This window comes from Dryobates pubescens, chromosome 5 (genome assembly GCF_014839835.1).
Source record: "Dryobates pubescens isolate bDryPub1 chromosome 5, bDryPub1.pri, whole genome shotgun sequence".
Lineage (NCBI taxonomy): Eukaryota > Metazoa > Chordata > Aves > Piciformes > Picidae > Dryobates > Dryobates pubescens.
Window position 1 is genome coordinate 7,948,886 of NC_071616.1, and position 23,626 is coordinate 7,972,511.

Here is a 23,626-nt window from a genome sequence, read left to right on the forward strand (position 1 = left end):
GCAGTTGTATGATCTTGTGGAGCTGCACGGTGCCTGTTCTGTGATGCTCTGGAGCCCTGCAGGAGGGGCCCCGGATTGGGCACAAGTGGAGGCGGGGAGGATGGAGTGGGGTTGGGTGTGTATCAGTGGGTAGGCTTGTAACCCTGGCTTGTGATTGCTCTCAGTGCTGGGATTTGCAAGGGTGCAAAATTCCTTGCCAACATCTTTTTTTTCCCCCCCTGCTTTGTTTTCAACTCATCTTCCCCTGGAAAAAGATCATTTTTAAAAGCAAGATGGACTTGAACTAGGTAGTCAGGACGGTGAGGATGCTGACTTGACATATTTCCTTTGGGAAAACTAGCAAATTGCAGCCTTTAGCAACAGTGGTTATTCTCAACTGAGTTCCTTTATTTGAGCCTTGAGATTTTGTTGCAGAAGGCATTCAGCCTCACCGCTGAGCTATTGCTGCCATAGTTACTGAAAACTGCATTATGCTGTAGCAGCCGCCAGCCTCTGCATCAGCAGAAGTGTTTGGGGAAGAGGGGAGGAGAATTGCACAATAGGATCCCAGAGAGCTGACGACAAAACAGGCTGGAAAAAATGTGGATTTACAGATGGTTCATTTAGCATGCATCATGCAAACTTTGTGGAGAGGAAAATGAGATGGAAAAAGAATCCGGCAGCATTGGTACAATATGAACATTTTCTCAGTAATTTGTGATGCTCTTTAGTTCTAAGGTTGGTGTCTTTCTGTCATTGTAATTTTATTTGCTGTTTTTAAAGGTTTATGTGGAGGAGGGGTAACTGTTGTCACTTCTTGCTGCATTTGGCACACCTGGATATCTGCAAGCATTTATCAAATTCTGTGCAGGGTTGCTTATTTTACATTCTGTTTGCTGGAGTATGCCAATCCTGTGTAACTGAGATTTTATGTGTGTCTTGGTACCTACAGAAAGGGAACTGTTTGTCTTATGTTTGTCCTGAGGTTGTACTATTTCCTACTACAACTATATTAAGAGTAGATTGCTTATGTGGGAGGGCAGAAATACGAGCAATAGCAGAAATTGGTCAGTGAATCCTCTTTCTCGTGGTGTTTGAAGTCTAAATTTAACATTACATCTGATTTAAGATGTTTCAGATGAAATCAGTGAGTGATCTCATCTACTTTAGTAAGGAATATAGCTCAATTCTTATGTTAACTGGGATAGGTATTTGCTTTCACTTTAATGATTCAAAGATGTCTTACATAAACTGTAATTTGTCTGTGAGGTGATTTAGCTATGAGGTGTGTGTGAATCTGTTGTTTTCTTTCTGGGACAATGTCACATCATTTTTTAGTTTGCTGTATTATTTTTACAAACCAGCAAAGAGTGTGTTGATGTGGCTGACATAACACTCTTGAAGGTAGAAAGGGAGGGTTCTTGGTTTCAGCAGTTTCTGTGAGAGACAGAGCTGTATCCCAAACCAGCCAGTCATTTTGCTCTCACAGTCAGTAGTCTCAAAGACAGAGGAAAAACATCTTCTGGCAATACTGTTATGTAAGTGGCTCTGCATGAATTTTCATTATCTTTTCATTCTGCTTGAGAGAACCATCTTTAAGGAAGAACTGCATAGCAAGGTGTTTGATGTTCAGTCCCTGTATTCAGACCTGTTTTACTGCCTTGCCTGTTTTTTAGTTTGTGCTATTAAAAATTAGATGAAGCAGAAAGGCCCTGGAATAGCAGCAGAACTGCAATTTGTATATATACTTTAAGCAACAGTCTTTTGTTATAGTAACTTTAACCCTGGAGCAAGAGAGAGACTTGTACCCTAGCTACAGCATCAGAACAAAAGCAGTAATAATAGTGCAATGGTTGCTGTGCTGTGGTTTGTGTTTTTTCCCCCCAAGGTTTAAAGTGAAGTATGGATACACTTCTGTACTCTCTGCCTTTTTGGAGTGCAGTCATAGTATGGAGCTGTGATTAATAACATCAGTTTGGCCTGCATGGTGTTCTGCTCTGTGTGGAAACACACGTGCCTGTTGGAGAGGATCTTGCAGTTTCATGTTAGTTCAGCAAAAAATCCATTACTGTACACATGAGGGAATATATGAGTGCTGCTGAGAACAGCAAACCACATTCTTCTGTGTGCATTGTTTGCATTGCTTATTCTCTAGTACTTCATAATATATGTGAGTGGGATGGTTTCAGCATTGTTGGAAAGGATAGGAAGAGCTTGTGACCCTCTCCCAGCTGTAAGCAGGCATTATCTAACCACCTCTGCAAGTGTTGTGAGGTCTCTGCATTGAAATGCAACACTGAGTTGTTTCATATACTTAAGTGTCCTGGGGTTCATTTCAACAGCTTGAACTCTGATAGGTAACTTTTATGGAAAGGCTGGCTGAGAGCTTAAAGTCGTGATTAGGAAGAATATGAGACATTTAGAAAGAGGATTTTTATTATATGTAACTTTAGTAAGCAGTAACTGAACAAGAGTTCTTAGTGTGCCATTCTATCTTACTCTGCTTACCAGCCTTATTGACAATGATTTCTTCAGTTTCCTCAGTCTCCTACAGAATAGTGTTAGTAATGAGAAATTAATAGAAATCGACTCTTCTGATACTTTCTGATATTTGGATCGTCACCACCCCTCTTGGATGAATGTACTTTGCTTCTTTTACCTGTGTCTCAGACTAAGAGACTTGCCCAAGGTCATGCAATTGACCAGTAACAGATTTAGACTCACATCTTCTAGCTCCATTATGTTTCCCTTGGAAAATCTGGGAGATAACCTGGAAGCCACATCTAGGGAAAGCCTCACTCAGAGTAATTAAAACCATGGGAGCTTTTCCTAAACAAAGTCCTTAGAATAGAATAGAACAGAACAGACCAGGTTGGAAGAGACCTTCAAGATCATCGAGTCCAACCCATCAACCAATCCAACCCACCTAATCAACTAAACCATGGCACCGAGCACCCCATCAAGTCTCCTCCTGAACACCTCCAGTGATGGTGACTCCACCACCTCCCTGGGCAGCCCATTCCAATGGGCAATCACTCTCTCTGTATAGAACTTCTTCCTAACATCCAGCTTAAACCTCCCCTGGTGCAGCCTGAGACTGTGTCCTCTTGTTCTGGTACTGGCTGCCTGGGAGAAGAGACCAACATCTGCCTGTCTACAACCTCCCTTCAGGTAGTTGTAGAGAGCAATAAGGTCACCCCTGAGTCTCCTCCTCTCCAGGCTAAGCAACCCCAGCTCCCTCAGCCTCTCCACACAGGGCTTGTGTTCCAAACCCCTCACCAACTTCATTGCCCTTCACCTTTAATACTTTATTTGAAAAGAGATTCTTTAGGTAACCAGTCTGAATTTAGTCTCTGAGTTTGTCCCCCAATAGCTGGTGAGATTACAAATGCCTGAACAGCTGGAGATTTGTAATGGCCCTATGAACATTATAGTGCTGCAATGAAGTATCAATTCAGACCTACTCCAGCTGAATGACAAATGAGGCATCCCACTCCTGTTTCCTGGGATCAACCAAAGTTTATCTGACAGGAGAAAATTGCAAATCACAAATTGTTGGCATCTTTGTAGTCAGGCCAAGGACAAATATATTTGAGAGCGGCCTGCTCTTGCAAATTGTTCCTGTGGGTCCCAAACAGACACAAACCATTTAGCAGATGACAGTAGCAAAATTTGACTGCTTGTGCCATGCCAGACAATCAAACAGAAGACATTATTTTTCAGTTATTCTCACCATTTATTCCATAAATGTTAAAAACCAGCTGAATTCTGTTTTCTTCAGGAGAGCAAGAGAGAGTCACAATAATATGTGAAATATAAAAGCCTGACAATTCTCAATGTAGTGAGGCTTTCCCACTGCTTCCTAAAAAAGTGAAATCCATGTTCCATGTAGAGGTACTCCAGAAGGCCTTGGCTGCTGAATTGTTTGGGGGTTTTTTGGTCAGCTTATCTAGCACACAGAATTAACGTTGCTGCTGTAGAAATGATTGCTTTGAACGCATGCTTACGGTTTAGCATAGAGATGTCAACTTAATTCCTGTGTAGCAAAGGTCAAAAGCTCTTTTCATGGAGGTGACCTTGCATTGGTCATGGTTTTACAAATAACATGATGTGTCCAAAGCACTCCCTTTTGAAATAATGTTTTTGTTTCCTTTTGACCTTCAGGATCTCCTTAGTGTTTTTATACCTTTTCCCTATTTAAAGTGTAGTAAATACATCATCATAATAAATACATCATTTCCTTCATGAGTAAAACATACTCATTTGTTTTTCAAGCCTAAAAGATTCAGTTTTCTGAGGTTAAATACAGCAATGTGGTTATATTTAATGCTAAATGAATAATGTGGTGTTTAGAAACAAAGCAACAGGCAAAAGTTTATATGTCACGTTTATAACTTACGATATTAAGAACTCCTGATGTAACATGTGGACAAGTAGAATACATATCCCCTTTCAGAGGATTAATGTATTCAGTGTGATCATGGATCACACTGAATATAGACAGTATTTTGATTGTTCCCCTTTCTGTCTAAAATTTTGGCACAGAATAATGAACTCAACATCTGGGGGGGCCTAGGGCAGCTTTGCACAGGTTAGTCACTTTTCTGGTCATAATTCTGCCACAAATATAAAAGTAACCTAATATAGTTGTGGAATCCATCTGTGATCAACTTCTTCCCTTGGTACTGCCAGAAGCTGTCAGTGTAATCTCAGCAATGCCTGCAGCTCTTTCTAGGTTGGAGTTTTTTTTTCTCTGAAAACAGATAATGTTTGTCGTTTCTGTAAAGCACTTTGAAGTACTTGGATGACAACTATCCTATATAGTGTAGTTGTAAAATTTTGTTAACACCGAAACAACCCCCCTCCACAACTTCATTTTTGGAAGATCTACAGCCAAATGAAGTGACAAAATTTTAAGAATTCTTTATGCCTGTAGTCTTTCTGGTGGTGGAATTTTCTGGTAAACCATGAGAGCTTTCATGTTTGCTGGCATTTATGGTATTTATGATTGTGACTTGCTGTGACATGCATATACACAGCTACTTTACATCACAAGGGTCTGTCACAATGCACCCTTATTGATCAAAAAAACTGTCTTGAATGCTGTCTGCTTGTTTTATTACAAATGTTTTGATACTTGTTTCTGGTTTAAATTCACTGTCAACGTTTCTAACAGCAGAGAAATAGATGCTGTGCATGAAGAGTACAAGCAGAAGCTGAGAGACCAGGAAGCTTTCCACAGAAAACAAATTCAGCGACAGCAGCTCTACGTCGAGGATTTAAAGCAGCAGATCTTGAGAGGACAGATCAAAGCAGAGCGGGAACTAGAAAATGACCAAGCACTAATCAACCAGCAGATCCAAGAAAGTGAGTACCTGCCTCTTCCTGTCTCTCACTTCCCTTCCATTATTGCATTCTTTTATCCTCTTGATGTTTGTTATGCTCTATGTTATGGGTGGAACTTCTGTTACAGCTTATTATTGGTTTTCTCTTACCGTTGCCTTGCCCTTGAGAATAGGTATTAAGCCTTGATTAACAGGACTAAAGCACCTCCTTCGCAGTGCACCAGCAGCACTGTTTAATTAGCTCTGCAGGTCACTGCTAAGAGAGACACCACCAGTGTGCCACTGCCTGGTGGCACTGAGCCTCTCACCTCTCAAGCTGCTCCCTGTCCTCCCTCCCTGCAGCTTTATTCTGATGTCTGTGGTGCAGCTCTGCTGTGTTGCAGTATAGAGCCAGTCTGCTGTTGTGTTTTAAGTTACCTGTGCTTCATCCAATGAACTGTTCTGAGAGACTTTAACTGAGGTGACTGTGGCAGTTCTTACCATAAGCTTTCAGGAGAAACTCTTCTAACATCAAGATGCGATAGGAACCAAGCAACACTTCCAAGACAGCAATCTGTGTCACTTGTGGTAGTCTCTACATGTTTCACTGATGGTCTCTATTGTTACAGGTGATATCATTCTCATGTGCTTTTAATGAATTTCACTCATTATGATGAATTTCACTCATTAGGAAAAATAAGGCCATGGTGTAAGACCACATCTCAAATTGAATTTTCTGTGGTTGCTATGTGAGCTTTAAATAATTAAAACAAAGAAAACACATCTAAATAGTAGGTGGGACACAAGTTCAGAGATGAAGTCTCAGACCCAGTTAAAGGAAAGAGAGTTTAACTAGCTTTTATATAGTAAATATTTACACACACTTTTGCAGTATGAAGAAAAATGTATGCAGATATTCTTTGGTAGAAACTGAAGTGGAAAGAATTAAGACTAAAAATAAGATGTGGGGTTTATTTACCGTAAAGACAGTAATTAATGATACTGCATCCTCCACCACCAAATTTATTTTAAACCAAGACTGGATTACAAGAAGAAACAAGAGTTACTTTTAGTAAGTTCTACAGTACTATGCAAGAATACTAGATCATCATCATGCTAGGTCAGTTACTACATTTCAAATGGCAAAGAGCTGTGTCAGAAGGTGAAGCCACAGCATGTTTGGAAAAGCAGTTTTTATATGTCAGTGGCCCCTGGCTGTCAGAGGTGCTGTTTACATGCAGGCAAAAATAATGAGATGTCTTGGTAGACTTGGGCTGCCCCTTAACAAGTTTACTGACTGATCCTTTTAATGGCTGAAATTGACTGGTTATAGTGTTCTCTAGTTTGTCTTCTAATTACTTATTTGATATAGGTTTCTTGATAAGCAAAATACAGCTGTTACAGAGGCACTGTTGCCACTTGGCAAGACATAGTAATTTGTTCCTGGAAGAAGAAAAATGAATGCTTGGAAGCTTTTCAGACCCAAACTTAAGCAGTCTTTTTAGTTATGTCAGCTCCAATGAAGAGACTAAAAGGAAATTGTGCTGATGGGATATAATAGAAATGGACTTAGGATACCCAGAAAGAAGAGAGAATCAGGGGAGCTCCCCCATAATATCTTTTTTACAAAGCTCTGTAGACTTGTTCTCTGCTTCCATCTAGTTCTGCTGGGTTTGCTATGTTCATGCAAAGCTTAGCCAGGCAAGTAGTTTTTGCCAGCTGAATACAAATACTTCACTTGGAATGCCACCAAAGTTTTCCATGTTTTCTGTGCCCTCTGTGTCTCAGCTCCCAACAGAGGCAAGTTTGTGAGCAGATATTAATTAGCATCTTAGAGCTTGCAGCTCTGTTACAGAGAAATGCTTATCTGCCAAACATGTTTGCTTAATACATGCTAAAGAGGACAGATCTGGAAACAAAGACTTGTGAAAACAGCTTTGTATGTGAAACTTCAAAATGTTATTAAGAAAAATTAACTAAAATAATCACTAAGATGCTTCTTTTCAATCCGTGGAGTAGCAACAGAGTTAGAGTTCCTTCTTCTGTGCAAGTGTTGTGTGCAGAGTTATCAACAAAAAGAGGACAGGAGACACACTGTGGTGTAGGGATTACTAATGTATGTTTCGTAGGATCAGTAGTCTCCCAGCAAGTGATGCTAACAATGTCTATGCACTAATGATTTCTTACTTCAGGGAAACTTCCACAGACCAAAATTCTTCTCTTGCAGCTCAGCTGTGCAGAGCTGTGAGTAGCCCTTCTTTATCATATCAGACTTACACCTCTTAATTCTTAACCCCCTGAATATGCAACAAAAGGTTGTTTATTCAGTAGACTGCAGACTGAAGGTAAGACCAGCTAAAAAAAAATGTTGTTGCTGGTAAGATAGAAGTACTTGAAAAAGTAACTGGTTAAGCCACACCTTGAGTACTGTGTCCAGCTCTGGGCACCTCAGTTTAAGAAAGATGTTGACTTGCTGGAACGTGTCCAGAGAAGGGCAACAAAGCTGGGGAGGGGTTTGGAGCACAAGCCCTATGAGGAGAGGCTGAGGGAGCTGGGGTTGCTTAGCCTGGAGAAGAGGAGGCTCGGGGGAGACCTTATTGCTCTCTACAACTACCTGAAGGCAGGTTGTAGCCAGGTGGGGGCTGGTCTCTTCTCCCAGGTGGCCAGCCCCAGAACAAGAGGACACAGTCTCAAGCTGTGCCAGGGGAGGTTTAGGCTGGATATTAGGAAGAAGTTCTTCATAGAAAGAGTGATTGCCCATTGGAATGTGCTGCCCAGTGGGGTGGCGGAGTCACCATCACTGGAGGTGTTTAGGAATAGACTGGATGGGGTGCCATGGTTCAGTTGATTAGATAGTGTTGGATGATAGGTTGGACTTGATGATCTCAAAGGTCTTTTCCAACCTGGTTTATTCTATTCTATCCTATTTTTATCCTACTCTATCCTATTCTATAGCTTTAGTCCTTTGAGGAATGCTCTGCCTGTCAGGGAAAGGTAGGGGTTTATTAGCCAGAAGCTCATTAGTGTGTGTGTGAAATTCTGCTTGCTGCATTAACATGGAGGCTCTGAGTTAAGCTCTGTACAATCTCTTGTAGTTCTTTTGTTAACTCTGCTCTCAGTGAACATATCTTCACTCCTTAAGTCACACATACAAAGTTTAATGTGTGACATCAGAGTAATTAAAGCAGAAGTAGCAATATCACAGTATCACCAAGGTTGGAAGAGACCTCAAAGATCATCAAGTCCAACTTGTCACCACAGATCTCATGACTAGACCATGGCACCAAGTGCCACATCCAATCCCCTCTTGAACACCTCCAGGGACTCTGACTCCACCACCTCCCTGGGCAGCACATTCCAATGGCGACCGACTCTCTCAGTGAAGAACTTTCTCCTCACCTCGAGCCTAACATATGTTTCACAGTAAAAAGCTGATCAGGTGATACTTCACTCCTGTGAATATACACTGTCTGAAAAGTGCAGATAGGTGAGCTCAGGCCTTTCAATGCTTCCCCTGTATTTTAACAACAAAACTGAGGTGATGTTTGAGTATAATCTTTGAGAAATTGAAATGTGTTCTGCTTTTTGCTTCCAAACAAGGTCTTACCAACCAGTCTCCTTAGCTGTATTAGTCCACCTTCTGCTTGTATCTTGCAGTTGTTACCCAAGTCCCTATCCCAGTGGAGAGGCTATTGGTTATCAGTTAAATGCAGTAACAATATGTTTCCCTAAATGGTTTGTCATTTGCTTAGTGCCTCAACCTGTGACAGATACTCTCCATTAACCCTCTCCTGTCCCAGAAGGGAAAGGGCATGAGGGAGAGAGTCTTACCATTTGGAACAAAAAACCCCTAAAACAGCTTTAAAGAAAGAATAACAATAAAAAGGAAAAAATATTAATAAGAAAAGAATAAAATATTTACAAACCCAATACTGAACTCCCTGATGGTAGTCATGCCACTTCTGATGCTGCAGGATGGGCACTGGGAAGTCCTAGCTTGCATCCAGTGGGAGATGGGAATGGAATTCAGGAACTGGATTCAGAAACTTATGAATTGGGATCAAAGGCAGAAGAATAGAGTCCCCCCCAGACATGAGCCACAGAAGAAGAGGGATTAACCCTTGTGACCCCTGGACTTTATACTGAATATGACATACAGGGAATGGAATACCTTGTGGTCAAGTTGGATTCACCTGTCCTGTCTGCTTCGCCCAGCAAGGGCAACTTTTTCCCCTTTTCTGTGGCCATTTTACTTACAGCACTGCAATGCGGTACCCTCGATTTACCAGTGAACTTGTTCTGCACAGGCACAAGTATAAGCAGGACTCATTCTGCACATATTGATCCTTGGTGGTAACTGTAGACATTGAGCTTTATCTCTAGAACCAGACACTGCCTGCAAAAACATGCAGTTAACTTCAGAAAGTGCTGTCACTTAGAAGAGGCTGAGCTGTAAAGTAAAATCACTGAGCAGAAGTGATTGCCTATTGGAATGGGCTGTCCGAGGAGGTGGTGGGGTCGCCGTCGCTGGGGGTGTTCAGGATGAGGCTTGACAGGATGCTTGGTTGCATGGTTTAGTTGAGTAGGTGGTGGTGGATGATAGGTTGGACACGATGATCTTGAAGGTCTCTTCCAACCTGGTTTATTCTATTCTATTCTATTCTATTCTATTCTATTCTATTGTTGCGCAAAGCAGGACAATGGTTTGTCAGGACTCTACTCTACATGCATAAATATTCTGTTCTCAGATGAGCTCTCAAGGCTAATTAAAATAAGAAACAAGACAGCAAAGAACAATGTTTTTCCTATGATTTTTTGTTTCTTTCAATTGTGTTTGGTTTTATTCTTTTACAGACCAGCAGTGGCTTATAAATGAGAATAAACGGCTGACTGCCCTTCAGCAGCAGCAGCAGAGGGAGTTTGCAGTGCAAACAGAGTCCACGCTGCATGCAGAGGCTGAGGTGCAGAGTACCCTTGGGCTGGAAGTCTGCCCTTCCCTGCTACAGCAGAACAAGAAGAGACTGGTGCAGCTGGAGCTCTTGCGAAGACACTCCTTAAAAAAGGCAGAAAGAAACATAAGACGAAAAAAGGTCAAATTCCAGCTGGAAAGGATAGTCAAGAAGCAGAAGTTATTGGAAGCCAAGCAAAACCTTGAGCAGCTGGAAGCCAGCTGCTGTCTCAATGAAGAATGTGTGAAACAATCCTGTGCCCTAAATGAAAATATTGCTGTAGGGTCCTCTTCAGATTACCAGTTGCAAAAGAGAAGAGGGTCACTGGGTTCAAGTTCCTTGCAGCACAGGAAGCATTGGTGCTGTAACCCACATCTGCCCCAGGTACCCAGGTAAATTAACATCTGCCTGTTTCTCTGAACTTACACAAGTAATTGAAATTCAAGGTATTTTCAGTGGGCACCTATAATCCAGAATGCCTTTCAATGTGTTGGAACAACTCCAAAACTTGCAAACACATTGAATGTCACACTGGAGCTGTTGGCCTTTCTTCCTTGGATCTGTACAGTGGTTCCCTGCTTAGCTCTCTTTGACATGGTCTTTCTCACTGTTGTTTGCATTTCTTTCTAGAGCCTTTCTGCACCTCTTTGTCAGTGCTTTCCAGAACTGCCTTAACTCTTGTTCTTACCTTGTTCAAACTGTTGGTAAATACTAATTTTTGCATAGCTTTATCTTTTTAAGGGCCAAACCCTTCCTGCAGAATATTTGTAACATTGGGGTGATTCTGTATTGAACTTTTATGTTGGTTTGCCTTTCTCAAGCTAAACATATGTGTCTATGTGATGCTAAAGCATTGGGATCCCAGAGTGTCTATCACAGCAGGGTCTTAGAGGCAGGACATAGCTAACTGCAGAGTGTATTTCTGTGACTTAGAACTGTCCTTTTGTTTTTACTAATGTTTGCAGCTACTTAAGCCTACAGAGACTAAATACTAAGCTGTGCCACATAGCATCCAGCTATTCTTTGTGTTGCAGAACATGTTTTAGGATACCTAAGGGACTGACAGGTTTTTTGTATTCTTTGCTGGAAGTTGCTTTTGGAAGGCATTAAGGCTGTCTCTTCAAGTGTTGTTAATCTCAACTACAAGACATTATTGATGTGGAAGAGCTGTTAAATATGTTATTCAAACAATGATTGGGCTTTATTTCTTCCTTACTTCCACAGCTGCTTGTTGAAGACAGAGACTGTCTTGAAGTTATCTACCTCACCAAATACTGATCAATGCTGTGAAGGCAGTACAACAGGGAGGTTGTCATCTGTAGAACAGCTTTACAGAAGAAGTAAAGACACTTCTGGGAAAGATGACCTTTATGATGAAAAGGGGATCTCCTTTTCAGTCCAGAGGCAGCTAACTGAAAAACACAAGGCATCTTCATGTGGAAATAAAGGAGGAGCAGAAAAAGGCTCCAGTGATTCAGCTATCATGGCTTGTATCAGTAAAAACAATCCAAAAATTGGAAAGTTGGATGACAACCCAGGGCAATCTAGATCTCAAAAACAGACCTCTAAAGGCTCCTCTCCTGATATTTTTAAGGGAAAAGATGAACCCGAAACCTTTATTGCAGGGACAAGAATGACAAAAGCAAAGGTGCTAGGAAACTTGAGTCAGCCTGCAAGTAGCAATCTAGAACAAAATAGAGCTCAGGTATCCAATCAAAAGACAAGAATGGATATCAATGGAAAAGGCCACAGGTCTTCTCCAGAAAATTTTCCTCAAGAAATGAAGAAAACAGTCTTTGGAAACCCACTATCAGTGCATCAAAACAAAACAGCTAAGAACTTGAAGGGAGAGTCACACTCAGCCTTGCCATGTGATGAGAAATCATCAGTGGAGCGGCAAGAATTTCTGATGGTGGCAACATCAGTAGGAAATCTCACTAAGATGAACACACAGGCACCACTCTTCTATGTTGAAAAGAAGTGGCACAGTGCTGAGATGCTAAGTGCTGGAGTGCCCAAACCAGCCACAGATGTGCTGGGGAACTGGCAAGAGGATGATGAAAATGAGATTTCTGATACTGACAGTTCCTATTCTGTAGACTCTCTCTCCTGCGCTTATGCAAAAGCTTTCACAGAGAAACCGAAGCAAGATTTTGACAGAAGTAAGTGTCTTGCCAACCCAGAAGATTCCGAGAGTGATGATAGTCAAATGTCACAAGACTCTCTGGTAGAAAAGGAAAATAAAGCCAAGAAGCAAAATAAAAACCCATCTCACAAGTCAAAGGCCCACCTCGAGCCACCGAAGCTTTACAAAAGCAGAACCGTTCACCGTAATTCACCTTTGATGACGTACGTATCTCGAAGGGGACTGGGGAAGCCTGAGAGAAGCTTTTCTCTGGACAGCTTAGGTGATGGAGAAGAGATGCCAGCAGAAGATCCAATAGAAGAATCCAAATCTGATTCATCTGAAGAAGTGCCAGCAGAGATTTTTTGGAAGTTACAAACTCCTAGATCAGCAACTATACAGGCTGAGGAAGATCATGAGTCCAAGTCCTGTGACAGAGGTACAGAAGGGACAAATTATGATCTGAAGCTGAGCAGTTCCTTTTATTTGGACACTAAGCCACAGCCTGCTTCCAGTAACACTTGCAAGCAGTTGCTGAAGGGGGCAGAATTCTCCTTTGTAGAACAAGAAAGGTCTTGTGACAAAAGACTATATTGTATAAGAGGAAATCCTTTGCTTACTAAAGATGCTTGGTCCTCCTGTGAAACAAAGGCTGATGTCAGCAGCCCCCATGTAAGAGCATCTTCTTCCCATGAAAATTTTTCATTTCAAGAAGCTGATTTGTGTTCTTTGAGCAAACCAGAGCTTTGGGTGAAGAAAGATGATCTAAAGCAGTCAGCTGCTGAAGTTTCTTTTGTTTCTGGCTCGCAGCAGATACACAGCTTTACTCATTTATCACATCATATAAACAAAATCAACACTGTCTTCTCTTCTGACCCATCAGAAGTACCTTTACCTGAAACAGCAACAGCTGCAGGCAGAGTTTCTGCAAGTGGATCATTAAATAAGATCCTTAAGGGATGGACAAACTCTAATGAAAATTCTTCCTCGGAATCTCAGGATGTAATGTCCTCATTTGTTAGCTCAGTAGGACCAAGCTCCTCTTTTGTTCGTGTTTCAGTAAAGCATGATTATTATGAACATTCAACATCAAATCATCCTGAACAAGAACAACTCAATGAATTATCTGCTTACAGGTCTACCAGTGAATGCACACAAACGTTCCACTGTTTGGAAAGTGCCTCCACTGCAGACTGCTCCTCACTGGCATCTAGGAAAGAGGAATGTTCTTTCCCCACAACTCATCCAGAGCTGCCCAAGGATCACGATCTGAAAAAACCACCTTTTGTTTCTGTGTTGCCTGTGCACATTTTGGGGCAGAGAAGTGGCTGTGCAGATGCAGATCTGGAAGGTGATTTCTTTAGAACTTTTGAAAAAGATGACCTTGATGATGACTTCAGTAACCTGGTGACAAAACCAAGTATGACGGATTCAGGCAGTGGAAGTGCATCTGTCAGTGTACCTGCTGCTGAATCTTCTTCAGGACTTGCTTTTAATATGACCTCAGCACAGACATCTGCAGTAAAACAAGTCCAGTTTGGAAACCATGGGCAGCTTTTTCCAAGAAGGGAAATACCAACGTGTCGTGATGAAGGGTTCTTCCTCAGTGACTTAATCAAGAACTACTCACTAGTAGATAGTTATGAACTTCAGACATTGCCTGGACAAGGAGCAGAATCAGTTGTGACAGAAGGTATTTTCAGGTCTGGGGAGAATAATTTGGAAACAATGCAAGAAATGGATTACAAGCACGTATCTGCAGGAGAAATAACAGCAGAGACAGATTTTTTCTCGCAGAAGACAACGTATCGATGTAACCCTTTAGTTGTTGCTCGCAGCATGAGTTATGATCAGTCTGCAACACCAATAGAGATGAGTCAGAAAGAGATGATCTGTATGGAAACTAGCACAGACAGCCTGGCAGAGATTGCACCAGAGGGGCCTTCATTCAGAGATACCGAAGAACACGAACCAAAGGATGAAGACTTGTCTTCACTGAATCATTATGAATTCAATAGCAAACCTGTTTCTAAAAGTTATTCCCATGAATGTGCTGCAGCAGACAATCAGACAGGATGCTCATCCCAGCAAATTTCAGAAAATTCTACATTATGTGTTGGTAATGGAAGAGAAGAAAGCAGTGAGAGCAAAGAACACAGCGGCCTGAATTCTCAGGCTGTAGTTCAGAAAGACTTTTCATCCAAGTATGAATGCTTAGCGGTAAATGAAGTGAGTTATCTTGTAGTGAATGGGAATGGGAAAGACACAGAGTCCTTCCCTGCTGCTGTTTGTGAGAGTGCAAATGATTTTCTCCCAGAATCCAACTCAAGCATGTTTTACAAAGCTTCAGCTAAAGCTCCTCTTTTTCAAAGTGCATCTGAGACTGAAAATCACAAACTGTTGCAGCATGTCACAACAATGAAGGGAGGTCACGATGCTACTTCTAATCTTACTGTGGGAATCGGTGACACAGAAAGTTGTTCCCATGTGAATTCTGGCTATCTTGGCACGAGATGCTCCTCTACAGGTCAGAAGAGCAATGCACATAAGACAGCTGACATCTCTGTGGAATTTGATGCAACTATTCTCTTGGAAACAGAAACAGAGAACAAATCTTTACCTGAATCCAGGGAAGGGAAAGAAAGTGATTGCCCAGAGGATATCTCGCTTGTCAAAGATGATGTGCACTCAGAGTCGGGAAAAGTATTTGAATACAACACAAATACATCAGATACTGTGTCTCAAGAGAAGAACGAAGAATCCAAGTTTTTAAGAAATCCAGAAACTGATTCAGAAGAAATCTTGGTTCCTTCTCAGAGAACAAAAGCAAACACAGATGAAGAAGTAAAAAAAATAACCAATAGTGCAGTCAGCTTAGGAAAAAATGCATTGGAAAGTAAATCCAGGCAGATTGAAAGTTTACCTGACAAAATCCAAAGTGTGAATGAAGAGAGAAGCAGAGAGGATTTTAAAGGCATTAATGTATCACAGAATCCAAAGAAACCTATTGATACTGTAGCCTCTGAAGTTCAGTGTGAGTTTTACACAAATCTCTGCTTGACACGTGAGGAAGTGGAGAAGGATGAACTGCAGGTAGCCTGCAGCAGGGCAGAACACACTCAGGAATCAGAAACACTCCTGCATTCTGGCAGCCAACTTGAAACAAGCAGCTTTTGCCAAAAAGAAAAAAGTGAGGAAATGGAAGTGGGTTTTTATTCACCAGAGTTTCCTGTTGCTCCCAAAACCACTCCTTCAGCTGTGTATTCCCACACCACAGATTCTATCACTCAGAGTACTTCAGGCTTCCTTGATACTTGTGAGGGATTTCTACAGACGAGCAGAACAAAAGATGATGTGTTTAATACAGAGGACATGGCTGCAACAGTACTAATCACAAGTGGGCAAGGAAGTATTTTATCCAAATCTGAACAGAAAGGGCAAGTCAATTCTAGTACCTTAACTGAACCTTGTGTACCAAAGCATTTGGCTCAGGAAGACAAGCTTAATGAACACGAAGTGACTGGGAGTGAAAAACAAATCATGACAAAGACTGAGGGGCTGACTATTACGAGGCAGGAACTTGTACACACAGATGAAAAAGTTGTGGTTACTGAGGAGTCTCCAACTCTACATCAGATGTATTGTAACAGAGAGGACAAAGGGGAAATTTTAGATCAGTTTAAGATCCCTGAAAAATACCTGACAGCTTCTAGACTAGAAGACAACATACTGTTAGATGATTCAAGTTACTATGATCCTACTGAAATGAGTGAAGATGGTGGCTCAGTGGACTCTCTTACAGATACAAGCAATGCAGTCATGAAAGATACTGATGCATGTGAATATTCAGTTGATGATAGTACTGCTATTGACCAATACAGAACTGAACAAGAATGTGAAAATCTCCACATTAAAGGGGACAGCCATATGTATATGAGCTGCTCTGTGCAAGACCCTGAGCTGGGCACTTCAGCAAACTTGAATGTAAGTAATGTTCGAAATAGACCTGACACTTGTGAATTGGATCCAGTAGGCTCCAGAGCTGAGGAGGAGAAAGTGCATTTAATGGATGTAGGACAAGTGGCCAGAACAGACAAAGAAAAGCAGATGTTTGTAGAAAACTCAGAGGAGGTAGAAGTGATCATTTTACAAAACCTGAATGAACTATTCCCTGAAAACAAAGAGAGCTGCAGAATGGCACACAGTGACAGCAGATTGAATGAGATCATAAGAGAAAGCCAGTGGGTGTCTACCAGCTTTTCTAGAAATAATGAAGATGCCAACAAGCAACAAAGTCCAGCAGCCACACTGAAGTCTATTGAAAAAAACCAAGAAAGTTCACTTAAAGGCTCCTCATGCCAATCTGTAAATCATGTTTTATACCTTGGAGTAAGTGATGATTCCCACCTTGCTCAAGACATTCCCACTGCATTGAAAGGAGACACAAAACCATCTAACAGCAGTGCTGGGACTGGAGCTGTTCTGCCTTACTATGAAACACTAATTGAGAGTGAGGTCTGCACTGGTGCACCTGCTGCAGTCCACACAAATGGAGAAGAAAAATGGCTTTCTGATAAAATGCAGAGTAAGAGTGTGCCAATTCTGCAGACCAGGACCACAGAGGATAGGCAGGAGTTATTTAACACTGCACCTGATTATGCTCTATCTGGGCACCTTGTCAATGAGAACAGCTCTTCCACTCCCTGCAGTGCAGGCCATCCCGAGTCTGAAACTGTTGTACTTCAGCAAGGGGCCAAAGGAAGCTCATCTTCCTTGGAAAAATTGGATTCTTCTGAAGCTATCATTCAGAATGTTAACAAAGCTCATGAAGATCACAGTGTGGATTTAAGGGTTAATAAGCTATCAAAAGATTGCTTTGATTCCATAGAAGATACAGCTGAAGAGGAAAAGGGTGCCACCATGCCTTATTCAGTGCTCTTGGATAGTTCAAGCCTGCTTTCTTCTTCAGAGAAAGAAGTGATAGAAGATATAGGAGGGGGGAAAATGTGTTCTTTACTAGAAATCCCTTCACAAAAATCATTTCACAGTAATAATACCACTCACAGACTACCTCACTCAGGGAGTTTATCTCAGCATGATGAGAAGGAGAAATTTTTAAGCACAAGCTATACTGCAACAAACAGCGAAAACGACAGTGCAGAGTTTCCTGGTGTAGCTGGATACCAACGTGAGCCCAGCAAAAATCAAGGACATGTGAATTTGGAAGAGCTCTGCCTGGACCAACTAGGCAGCACTGTTCCTGGATTGAACAAGTCTCCATGGGGAAATCCACATCACAGTAAAGAGTTTGTAAATTATAATAGGAACTTGGGCACTTCTGAACGTCCTCCTGGTCTCCTGAATCATCCAGCATCATCTGCAGATGTTTTGATTGCCAGCAATAGAGACAAAGGTAAAAACAGTGCTATTCTCTGTGAGGAAACAAAATACTTGGAAGGTGAATCAACTGATTTAAGTGTATCTGTAACTTTCCCTGATGCTTCTCAAAAAGGAGATGAAAAGAAAAATGATTCTGCAGTTGCGGAGACCATACACAGTCAGAATAATAAACTCCCTGAAAAAGCTGCAGAAACGTATCAAAAGGAGGAAATAATTCAAGGTTCTTTCCAGGACTGCAATGAGATAAAAGAAAATAAGGAGTACTCAGAACACTGCAGGAATGCTTCTAGTGTGACCATAACAGAATCGAGCTTCCTGACTTTTCAGAGCCGTGGACAAACTGGCAGTAAAGAACCAAAGTCTTTTCCATCCTACTTTGCAGAAGATTCTCCGGCTGCTACACCATTTCAAAGCTCCAAGAACTTTGGTGCTTTTGACACTTGTTGTTTACTTGATGACTCAAAAACTGTAATATTGACTCAGCTTGAGGACTCACTCCAGGGCACTTGTTCGATTGAGCAAGCATCCTCCAGTTCTGCATCTGTGTGCTCTGTAAATGAAGGAGATTTTCCTCCAGCATTTGCAAGCGTCAGTCACCCATCCTTAATGCCATTTCCAGAACCTCCTTTAACTGCAGATACAGGCCATGGGGAAACTGGCAGGCAAGGTATTTCACACACAGGTATACTGGAACATTCTCCATTTGCTATCTTGCAAATACAAGACACTCAGTCTGATAAGGCTGTGGTATTTGATGAGCCAATATCTGCTTCAGGGAGTATTTTACTTGTGAAAAAACCCAGGCATTGTCCCATATCAGACACAGACTCTACTTCATATCAGCATTCTGCCTTAGAGGGGGAACCTGCATGTGAAAGTAATGGTCACAAATTCAGCAATGATACAGAAGTTGATCAGCACCACTGGGTTAAATTTCCACCACAAGAAGCTTGCACAGAAGACACAGAGAAAGTACTAAATGAGAATTCTTTTTTATTCCCATCATTACGTTTTTGGGGTACTGGAAGGGCAGCTCTTGTTAAAGAGGGACAAAGGAGGAAAATAATGAACAGAAATGAGGAAGAACTGCATTCTAATACTGAGGCTGAACATTCTGCAGTAAGGACAGAGCAGGGCAATGCAGTAAGTAGCGAACCTGTTCAAAAGCAAAGTACTGTGTCCTCAAATACTGCAAATGAATTAATAGGCTCAGAAGTGACAGTGCTAGAAAATCTGTGTCCAGGAGTTGTCAGTGTGGCTCCTGAACACACCTGCAATTCATGTAGTCCAACATATCCCACAATCAGCAGAAGCACTGATCCCAGGCGGCTGTATCCCACAGTCTTGGGCTTTGAACAAAACCCTGCAGATCTGCAAGATAATTGTCAATTTGTGCCTGTGGGTGAAGAGGCAGAAAGAGCAAATACAGATGGTGGAAAAGAGATTTTGCCTTGCAAAATTAATACAGGTTCAAGCACTGATATCCCTGCTGCTGCTGCAAACAGTTGTTCAACAACAGACGTGTCCATAATGAGGAGTAAGGCTATGAAATTGGAAAGAACAACATTTTCTGTAATGAATAATGAAAGTACCTCTGTAAAACTTTCACCAGAAAGCCATGGTTTGTCTCCTCCAGAATCCAAATCAGTGCAATTCAGAAGCAGAAGATCATATTGTACTACACAGCATACAAAGAGCTGGAAACAAAGTGAACGCAGATCTTACTTACAAAGCCATAGACTATCAGCTCCAGCTATTGCTTTCTTCTCTGATACAGAATATACTTTGGAAGCCTCACCTAAGGCAGATCCTCCTTTGATGTGTTCTGCATCTAAATCATTACAAGATTTAAATATGAGTGTAGAGCCTCCATCACCAACTGAAGATGATCTTCATGGAACTGAAAGATTTTCAAAACAGGAATCAAAGAACTTTCTGCAGGTTGAGTCTAATCCCAGATTTCAGCAAAGAATGGCACAGATTGCAAAGCTTGAAAACTATGATCCCAAAAGTGCACAAAATTTTGCAGCAAGAACCCAAAGCAGTCAGTCCTTACAAGACTCTACTGCTCAACCTCCATCGTCCTTACTGCACACAGCTCACAGTTCTGTGGGTACAGAAGCAAATTCCCACGCAAAGAGTAGTTCTGTAGCTCAGTGTAGTGAAGGGAAAACTGAAGAAGCTGGATACCAGCCAGAAACAGGTTTATTTTTGCAAGACAATAAGGATACAATGCATTTTGGTTCAAGTGATGTCAACCCATATATTCATCCATGGCAAAGAGGGGAGTCTTGCAAGATTGGCTGGAAACAGTATGTTTTTGGAAGTGCAAGTGATGTCTCTTGCAATCAAATTCCTGTAAACCTGGAAAGCTGCAAAGTGATGAGATGTTCTAGTGTAGACAATGGATTGAATTCTCAGAATTCTCCTTTCCATTCCCATCTCAGTTCATATGCTACAGCAAAGGTTTTATCGAGTACTTTGAGCAGTATTGAAGGTCTTCAAGGATGGGACAATGTCAGACAAGACTTTGGATCTGCAGGCTCAAGTGACAGCACCAAGCAGCACGGCAATGTGTCCAGTGAGACACTGAAAACTAATCCAGAAAATTATGTTACTGAATTGGAGAATCCTTCTGCACAGCCTGGCAACTCTTCAGTGCAGGTTGATGAAATTGTACTCTTGTATCCTTCCGAGTCTGAAAGGCCTTCCAAAAAACTACCAGGGATTACTTGTGAGCAGGGAACACAAACAGCAACTACAGGAAGGTATAAAAGGCAGAGGAGACACCAGAGAAGCTATACAGATATTTCTGCAAGAAACCAGGAAACAAAGAGAGATTTCTTTCATCAACCTTCTTCTTGGACAAGCATGCAGAACTTGTCCATGCATCTGTCACAGCTTCTTCAGAACACTTCTGAGCTGTTGGGAAACCTCTCTCAACAGAGCATCATGGATAATGAGCAAAACGCCAAAATCAACCAGAGAGGAACCGAGGCTGTTAAGGCTACTAGATCAGATAGCTGCACTCAGACTACAGCAGATGTAGGCACTCAGACTGAGGTTTTGGAAGAACCTCAAAGCAAAGCAAAGCAAGGGGAGGCAAAAATGGAAACCGGATCGAGGGCAGCTCAGGCAGTAAATGTTGACTGGAAAGGAAAGGAGGCAGATACAATAGGTAAGATTCCCAAAAGGAAAGATCAAACACTCTCTCTTGAAGAAAGAACACAAGAACAGGCAGGGAGGAGAGACCTGAGCAATCCTGACTTCTGTGACAGTCTTGACAGCATTTTGGAAGACTCCTTTATGCGTCTGCCTCTCTTAGCCAGGACATCCACTCCTATCCTAGAGTTTCAAAAAAAGCTACTAAATGCACAGCAGAATGTTGCTCTTGCAAGTACCAGAGTTTCATCTGTCACACCATCTTCTCTGAATTCAGGGAAAGATAGTTCTTCATGCACTGTAGTTAGCAGCCCAACTAATAGCACCTCTCCGTCTCCAGCAGCATCTTATGGCCAGGATAAAAATGTTAATGAACTGGAGGTTCCAGCAGAAAGGAAATGTTGTTACAAAGCCACTCTGCTAGTCGATAGGGCCTCTTCCCCTATTCTGACTCTCAGTGCTAGTCCCAGCAGCCAGACTGCTTTTAGCAAGTCTGCCTGCCCTGTTAACGAATCTCCTGGATATTCCAGTGATGCTTCAAGTCCCCTTTACAACCAGAGAAGACATGGGGCAGGTCTGCAGACCAGCAGGCAGTCTCACGTGGACAATTTTTCACAGACAGAGACAGACACTGAATCTGGCATGTCTGGGGAACTTAAGGGCATAAGAAAGAAATCTGAAAGCTTCTCAGATAAGAAAGCAGCCAGAGAGGCTTTAGGACAGGAGGGGTCGAAAGGCTTGGAACAGCAGCGTAGACTCATGGGTGACACCCACATTACCACCTGTGCCAAAAGACTGTGTCACTCCAGTAGCATGCTGGAGATGTCAGGCCACAGGGAGGCTTTAACAGGTGATCTCGGATACCACAGCCCGCTGGCACGTTCGCTTCGTTGTATGTATGCCCCGAGGGGAGGAAGAGGTTCTGCAGCTGGAATTAGACATGGAAAATATGTTGGTAATTCTGATACTGCTTTGATTCGTAACTCTTCACCTCAAAATGCTGACTTACTTTGTAATAGAAAAATTAGTGCCTCTTCTTCAGCTGAGACAAATGCTGGTGCCTCCTCAGACTCTCTGGTGGAAGCATCTTCCCTACCATTTCATGATTTCTTCTGGAAAAACGAACGCAGCCGCCCTCCCCTGCTCTCCGATGGAAGCGATGTGCAAACTTCCTTCCAAGATGACCACGCAGGTTCTGTCACTGGAAGTGAATGTGACACTGAAATTCCTCTCAACAGAAATAGTCCTTTTGCAAAGCCTTACAGGCCTCGGAGCTACAGTCTCCGTGACTTACCCATACACAACAAATTCAGCAACTGGTGTGGTGTTAAGGGCAGCCCTTCCGCTTCCTTGCTCAGCTTGAGCGGCAGTGTGACCGATTTACAGAGTCAGGCAGAAAAGAAACCTAGAAGCACACAAGAAACAGAAATAGAAGGGAAGTCCCAGCTCTGTGACAGCAGGAGCAGAGAGATTGAGAGGCTTCAGCGAGAGCGTGCTCAGATCATGTCTGGCATTCACCTGGATCTGCATCAGCAGCCCCTCACCGTGGAGCTGGCCGAAGCAAAGCTCAACTACGGCATTGGGGAAACGGATGCCCTGCTGAGGGTCCTTCAGAGTGGCACTGCAGATGACCCAGTGGCCATTCCAGTGAAGCAGCAGCTTTATGAAAGGTAAATTACTTAAAGCAGTGTTTCACTAAGGCTTTCAAGTATGCTTCTTGTGCACTGCATGCAGTGTGAATAACGTTTAGTTATGAGCACTTCGCCACTTAGTCTCTGAGTGAACTACAAGTGAAGGGAGAGAACATTAAGCTTATCTTATATACAGTCAAGTGAGGTATTTAAGACAAAATTTTGGGGTTACTTCAACAAAATAGAGAAAAGTATGAGCTTCAGTGAAATTCACATCTAGTGTCACCCCACTGTTATAATTTCTAGTAGCTATGAGGGTGGTTCTGTACCCAGTGACTGCAGGGGTACATTTCATTAACTCATTGCAGTGCAAAAACACCTGATACACCTGATAGTCCCATGAACAGGATCCACCTCATTCATGCCTCTCTGAATAAATGCTGTTCTGTGAATATGCAAAACCAAACTTAAAAAAAAAAAACAAGGAAACTAAAAAAATCAAGATCCTTGATCCTTACAGTTGGATTATAGAACTCAGTTTAGGAAGCTGAGGAATTTATGAGTAGCTACATTAGTCTCTGTTTTCAATTTGCCTCTCAGCCATTACAACCCTCTATGCATTTTCTGCTGTTACAAAAGCAGTGGAGTTCTACATCTGGGTTGGGGCAATCCCAAGCATTGATATAGGCTGGGCAGTGACTGGCTTGAGAGCAGTCCTGAGGAGAAGGACTTGAGGGTGCTGGTGGATGAGAAGGTCAATATGTGCACTTGCAGCCCAGAAAGCCAATCAGATCCTGGGCTGAATCAAAAGAAGTATGGCCAGCAGGTCGAGGGAGGTGATTCTTCCCCATCTGCTCTGGTGAGACCCCACCTGAGTACTGCATCCAGTTCTGGAGCCCTTATTACAGGAAAAATCTGGACATGCTGGAGTGTGTCCACAGAAGGGCCACAAGGATGATCAGAGGGCTGGGGCAGCTCTTCTATGGAGACAGAATGGGAGAGTTGGGGCTGTTCAGTCTGGAGATGAGCAGGCTCCAAGGAGACCTAATTGTGGCC

The 23,626-nt window shown here is 42.3% G+C and overlaps 1 protein-coding gene across 1 annotated transcript in view; it reads left to right on the forward strand.

Annotated features, from left to right (window-relative positions):
* The window catches only part of STARD9 (StAR related lipid transfer domain containing 9), a 123,971-nt gene that overhangs the window by 88,808 nt on the left and 11,537 nt on the right, over positions 1–23,626 (forward strand). The window contains exons 22-24 of the mRNA XM_054161524.1: positions 5,156–5,346; positions 10,158–10,644; positions 11,477–22,609. Of these exons, the coding sequence (XP_054017499.1) occupies positions 5,156–5,346; positions 10,158–10,644; positions 11,477–22,609 (11,811 nt within the window). The remainder of the gene's footprint in view (positions 1–5,155; positions 5,347–10,157; positions 10,645–11,476; positions 22,610–23,626) is intronic.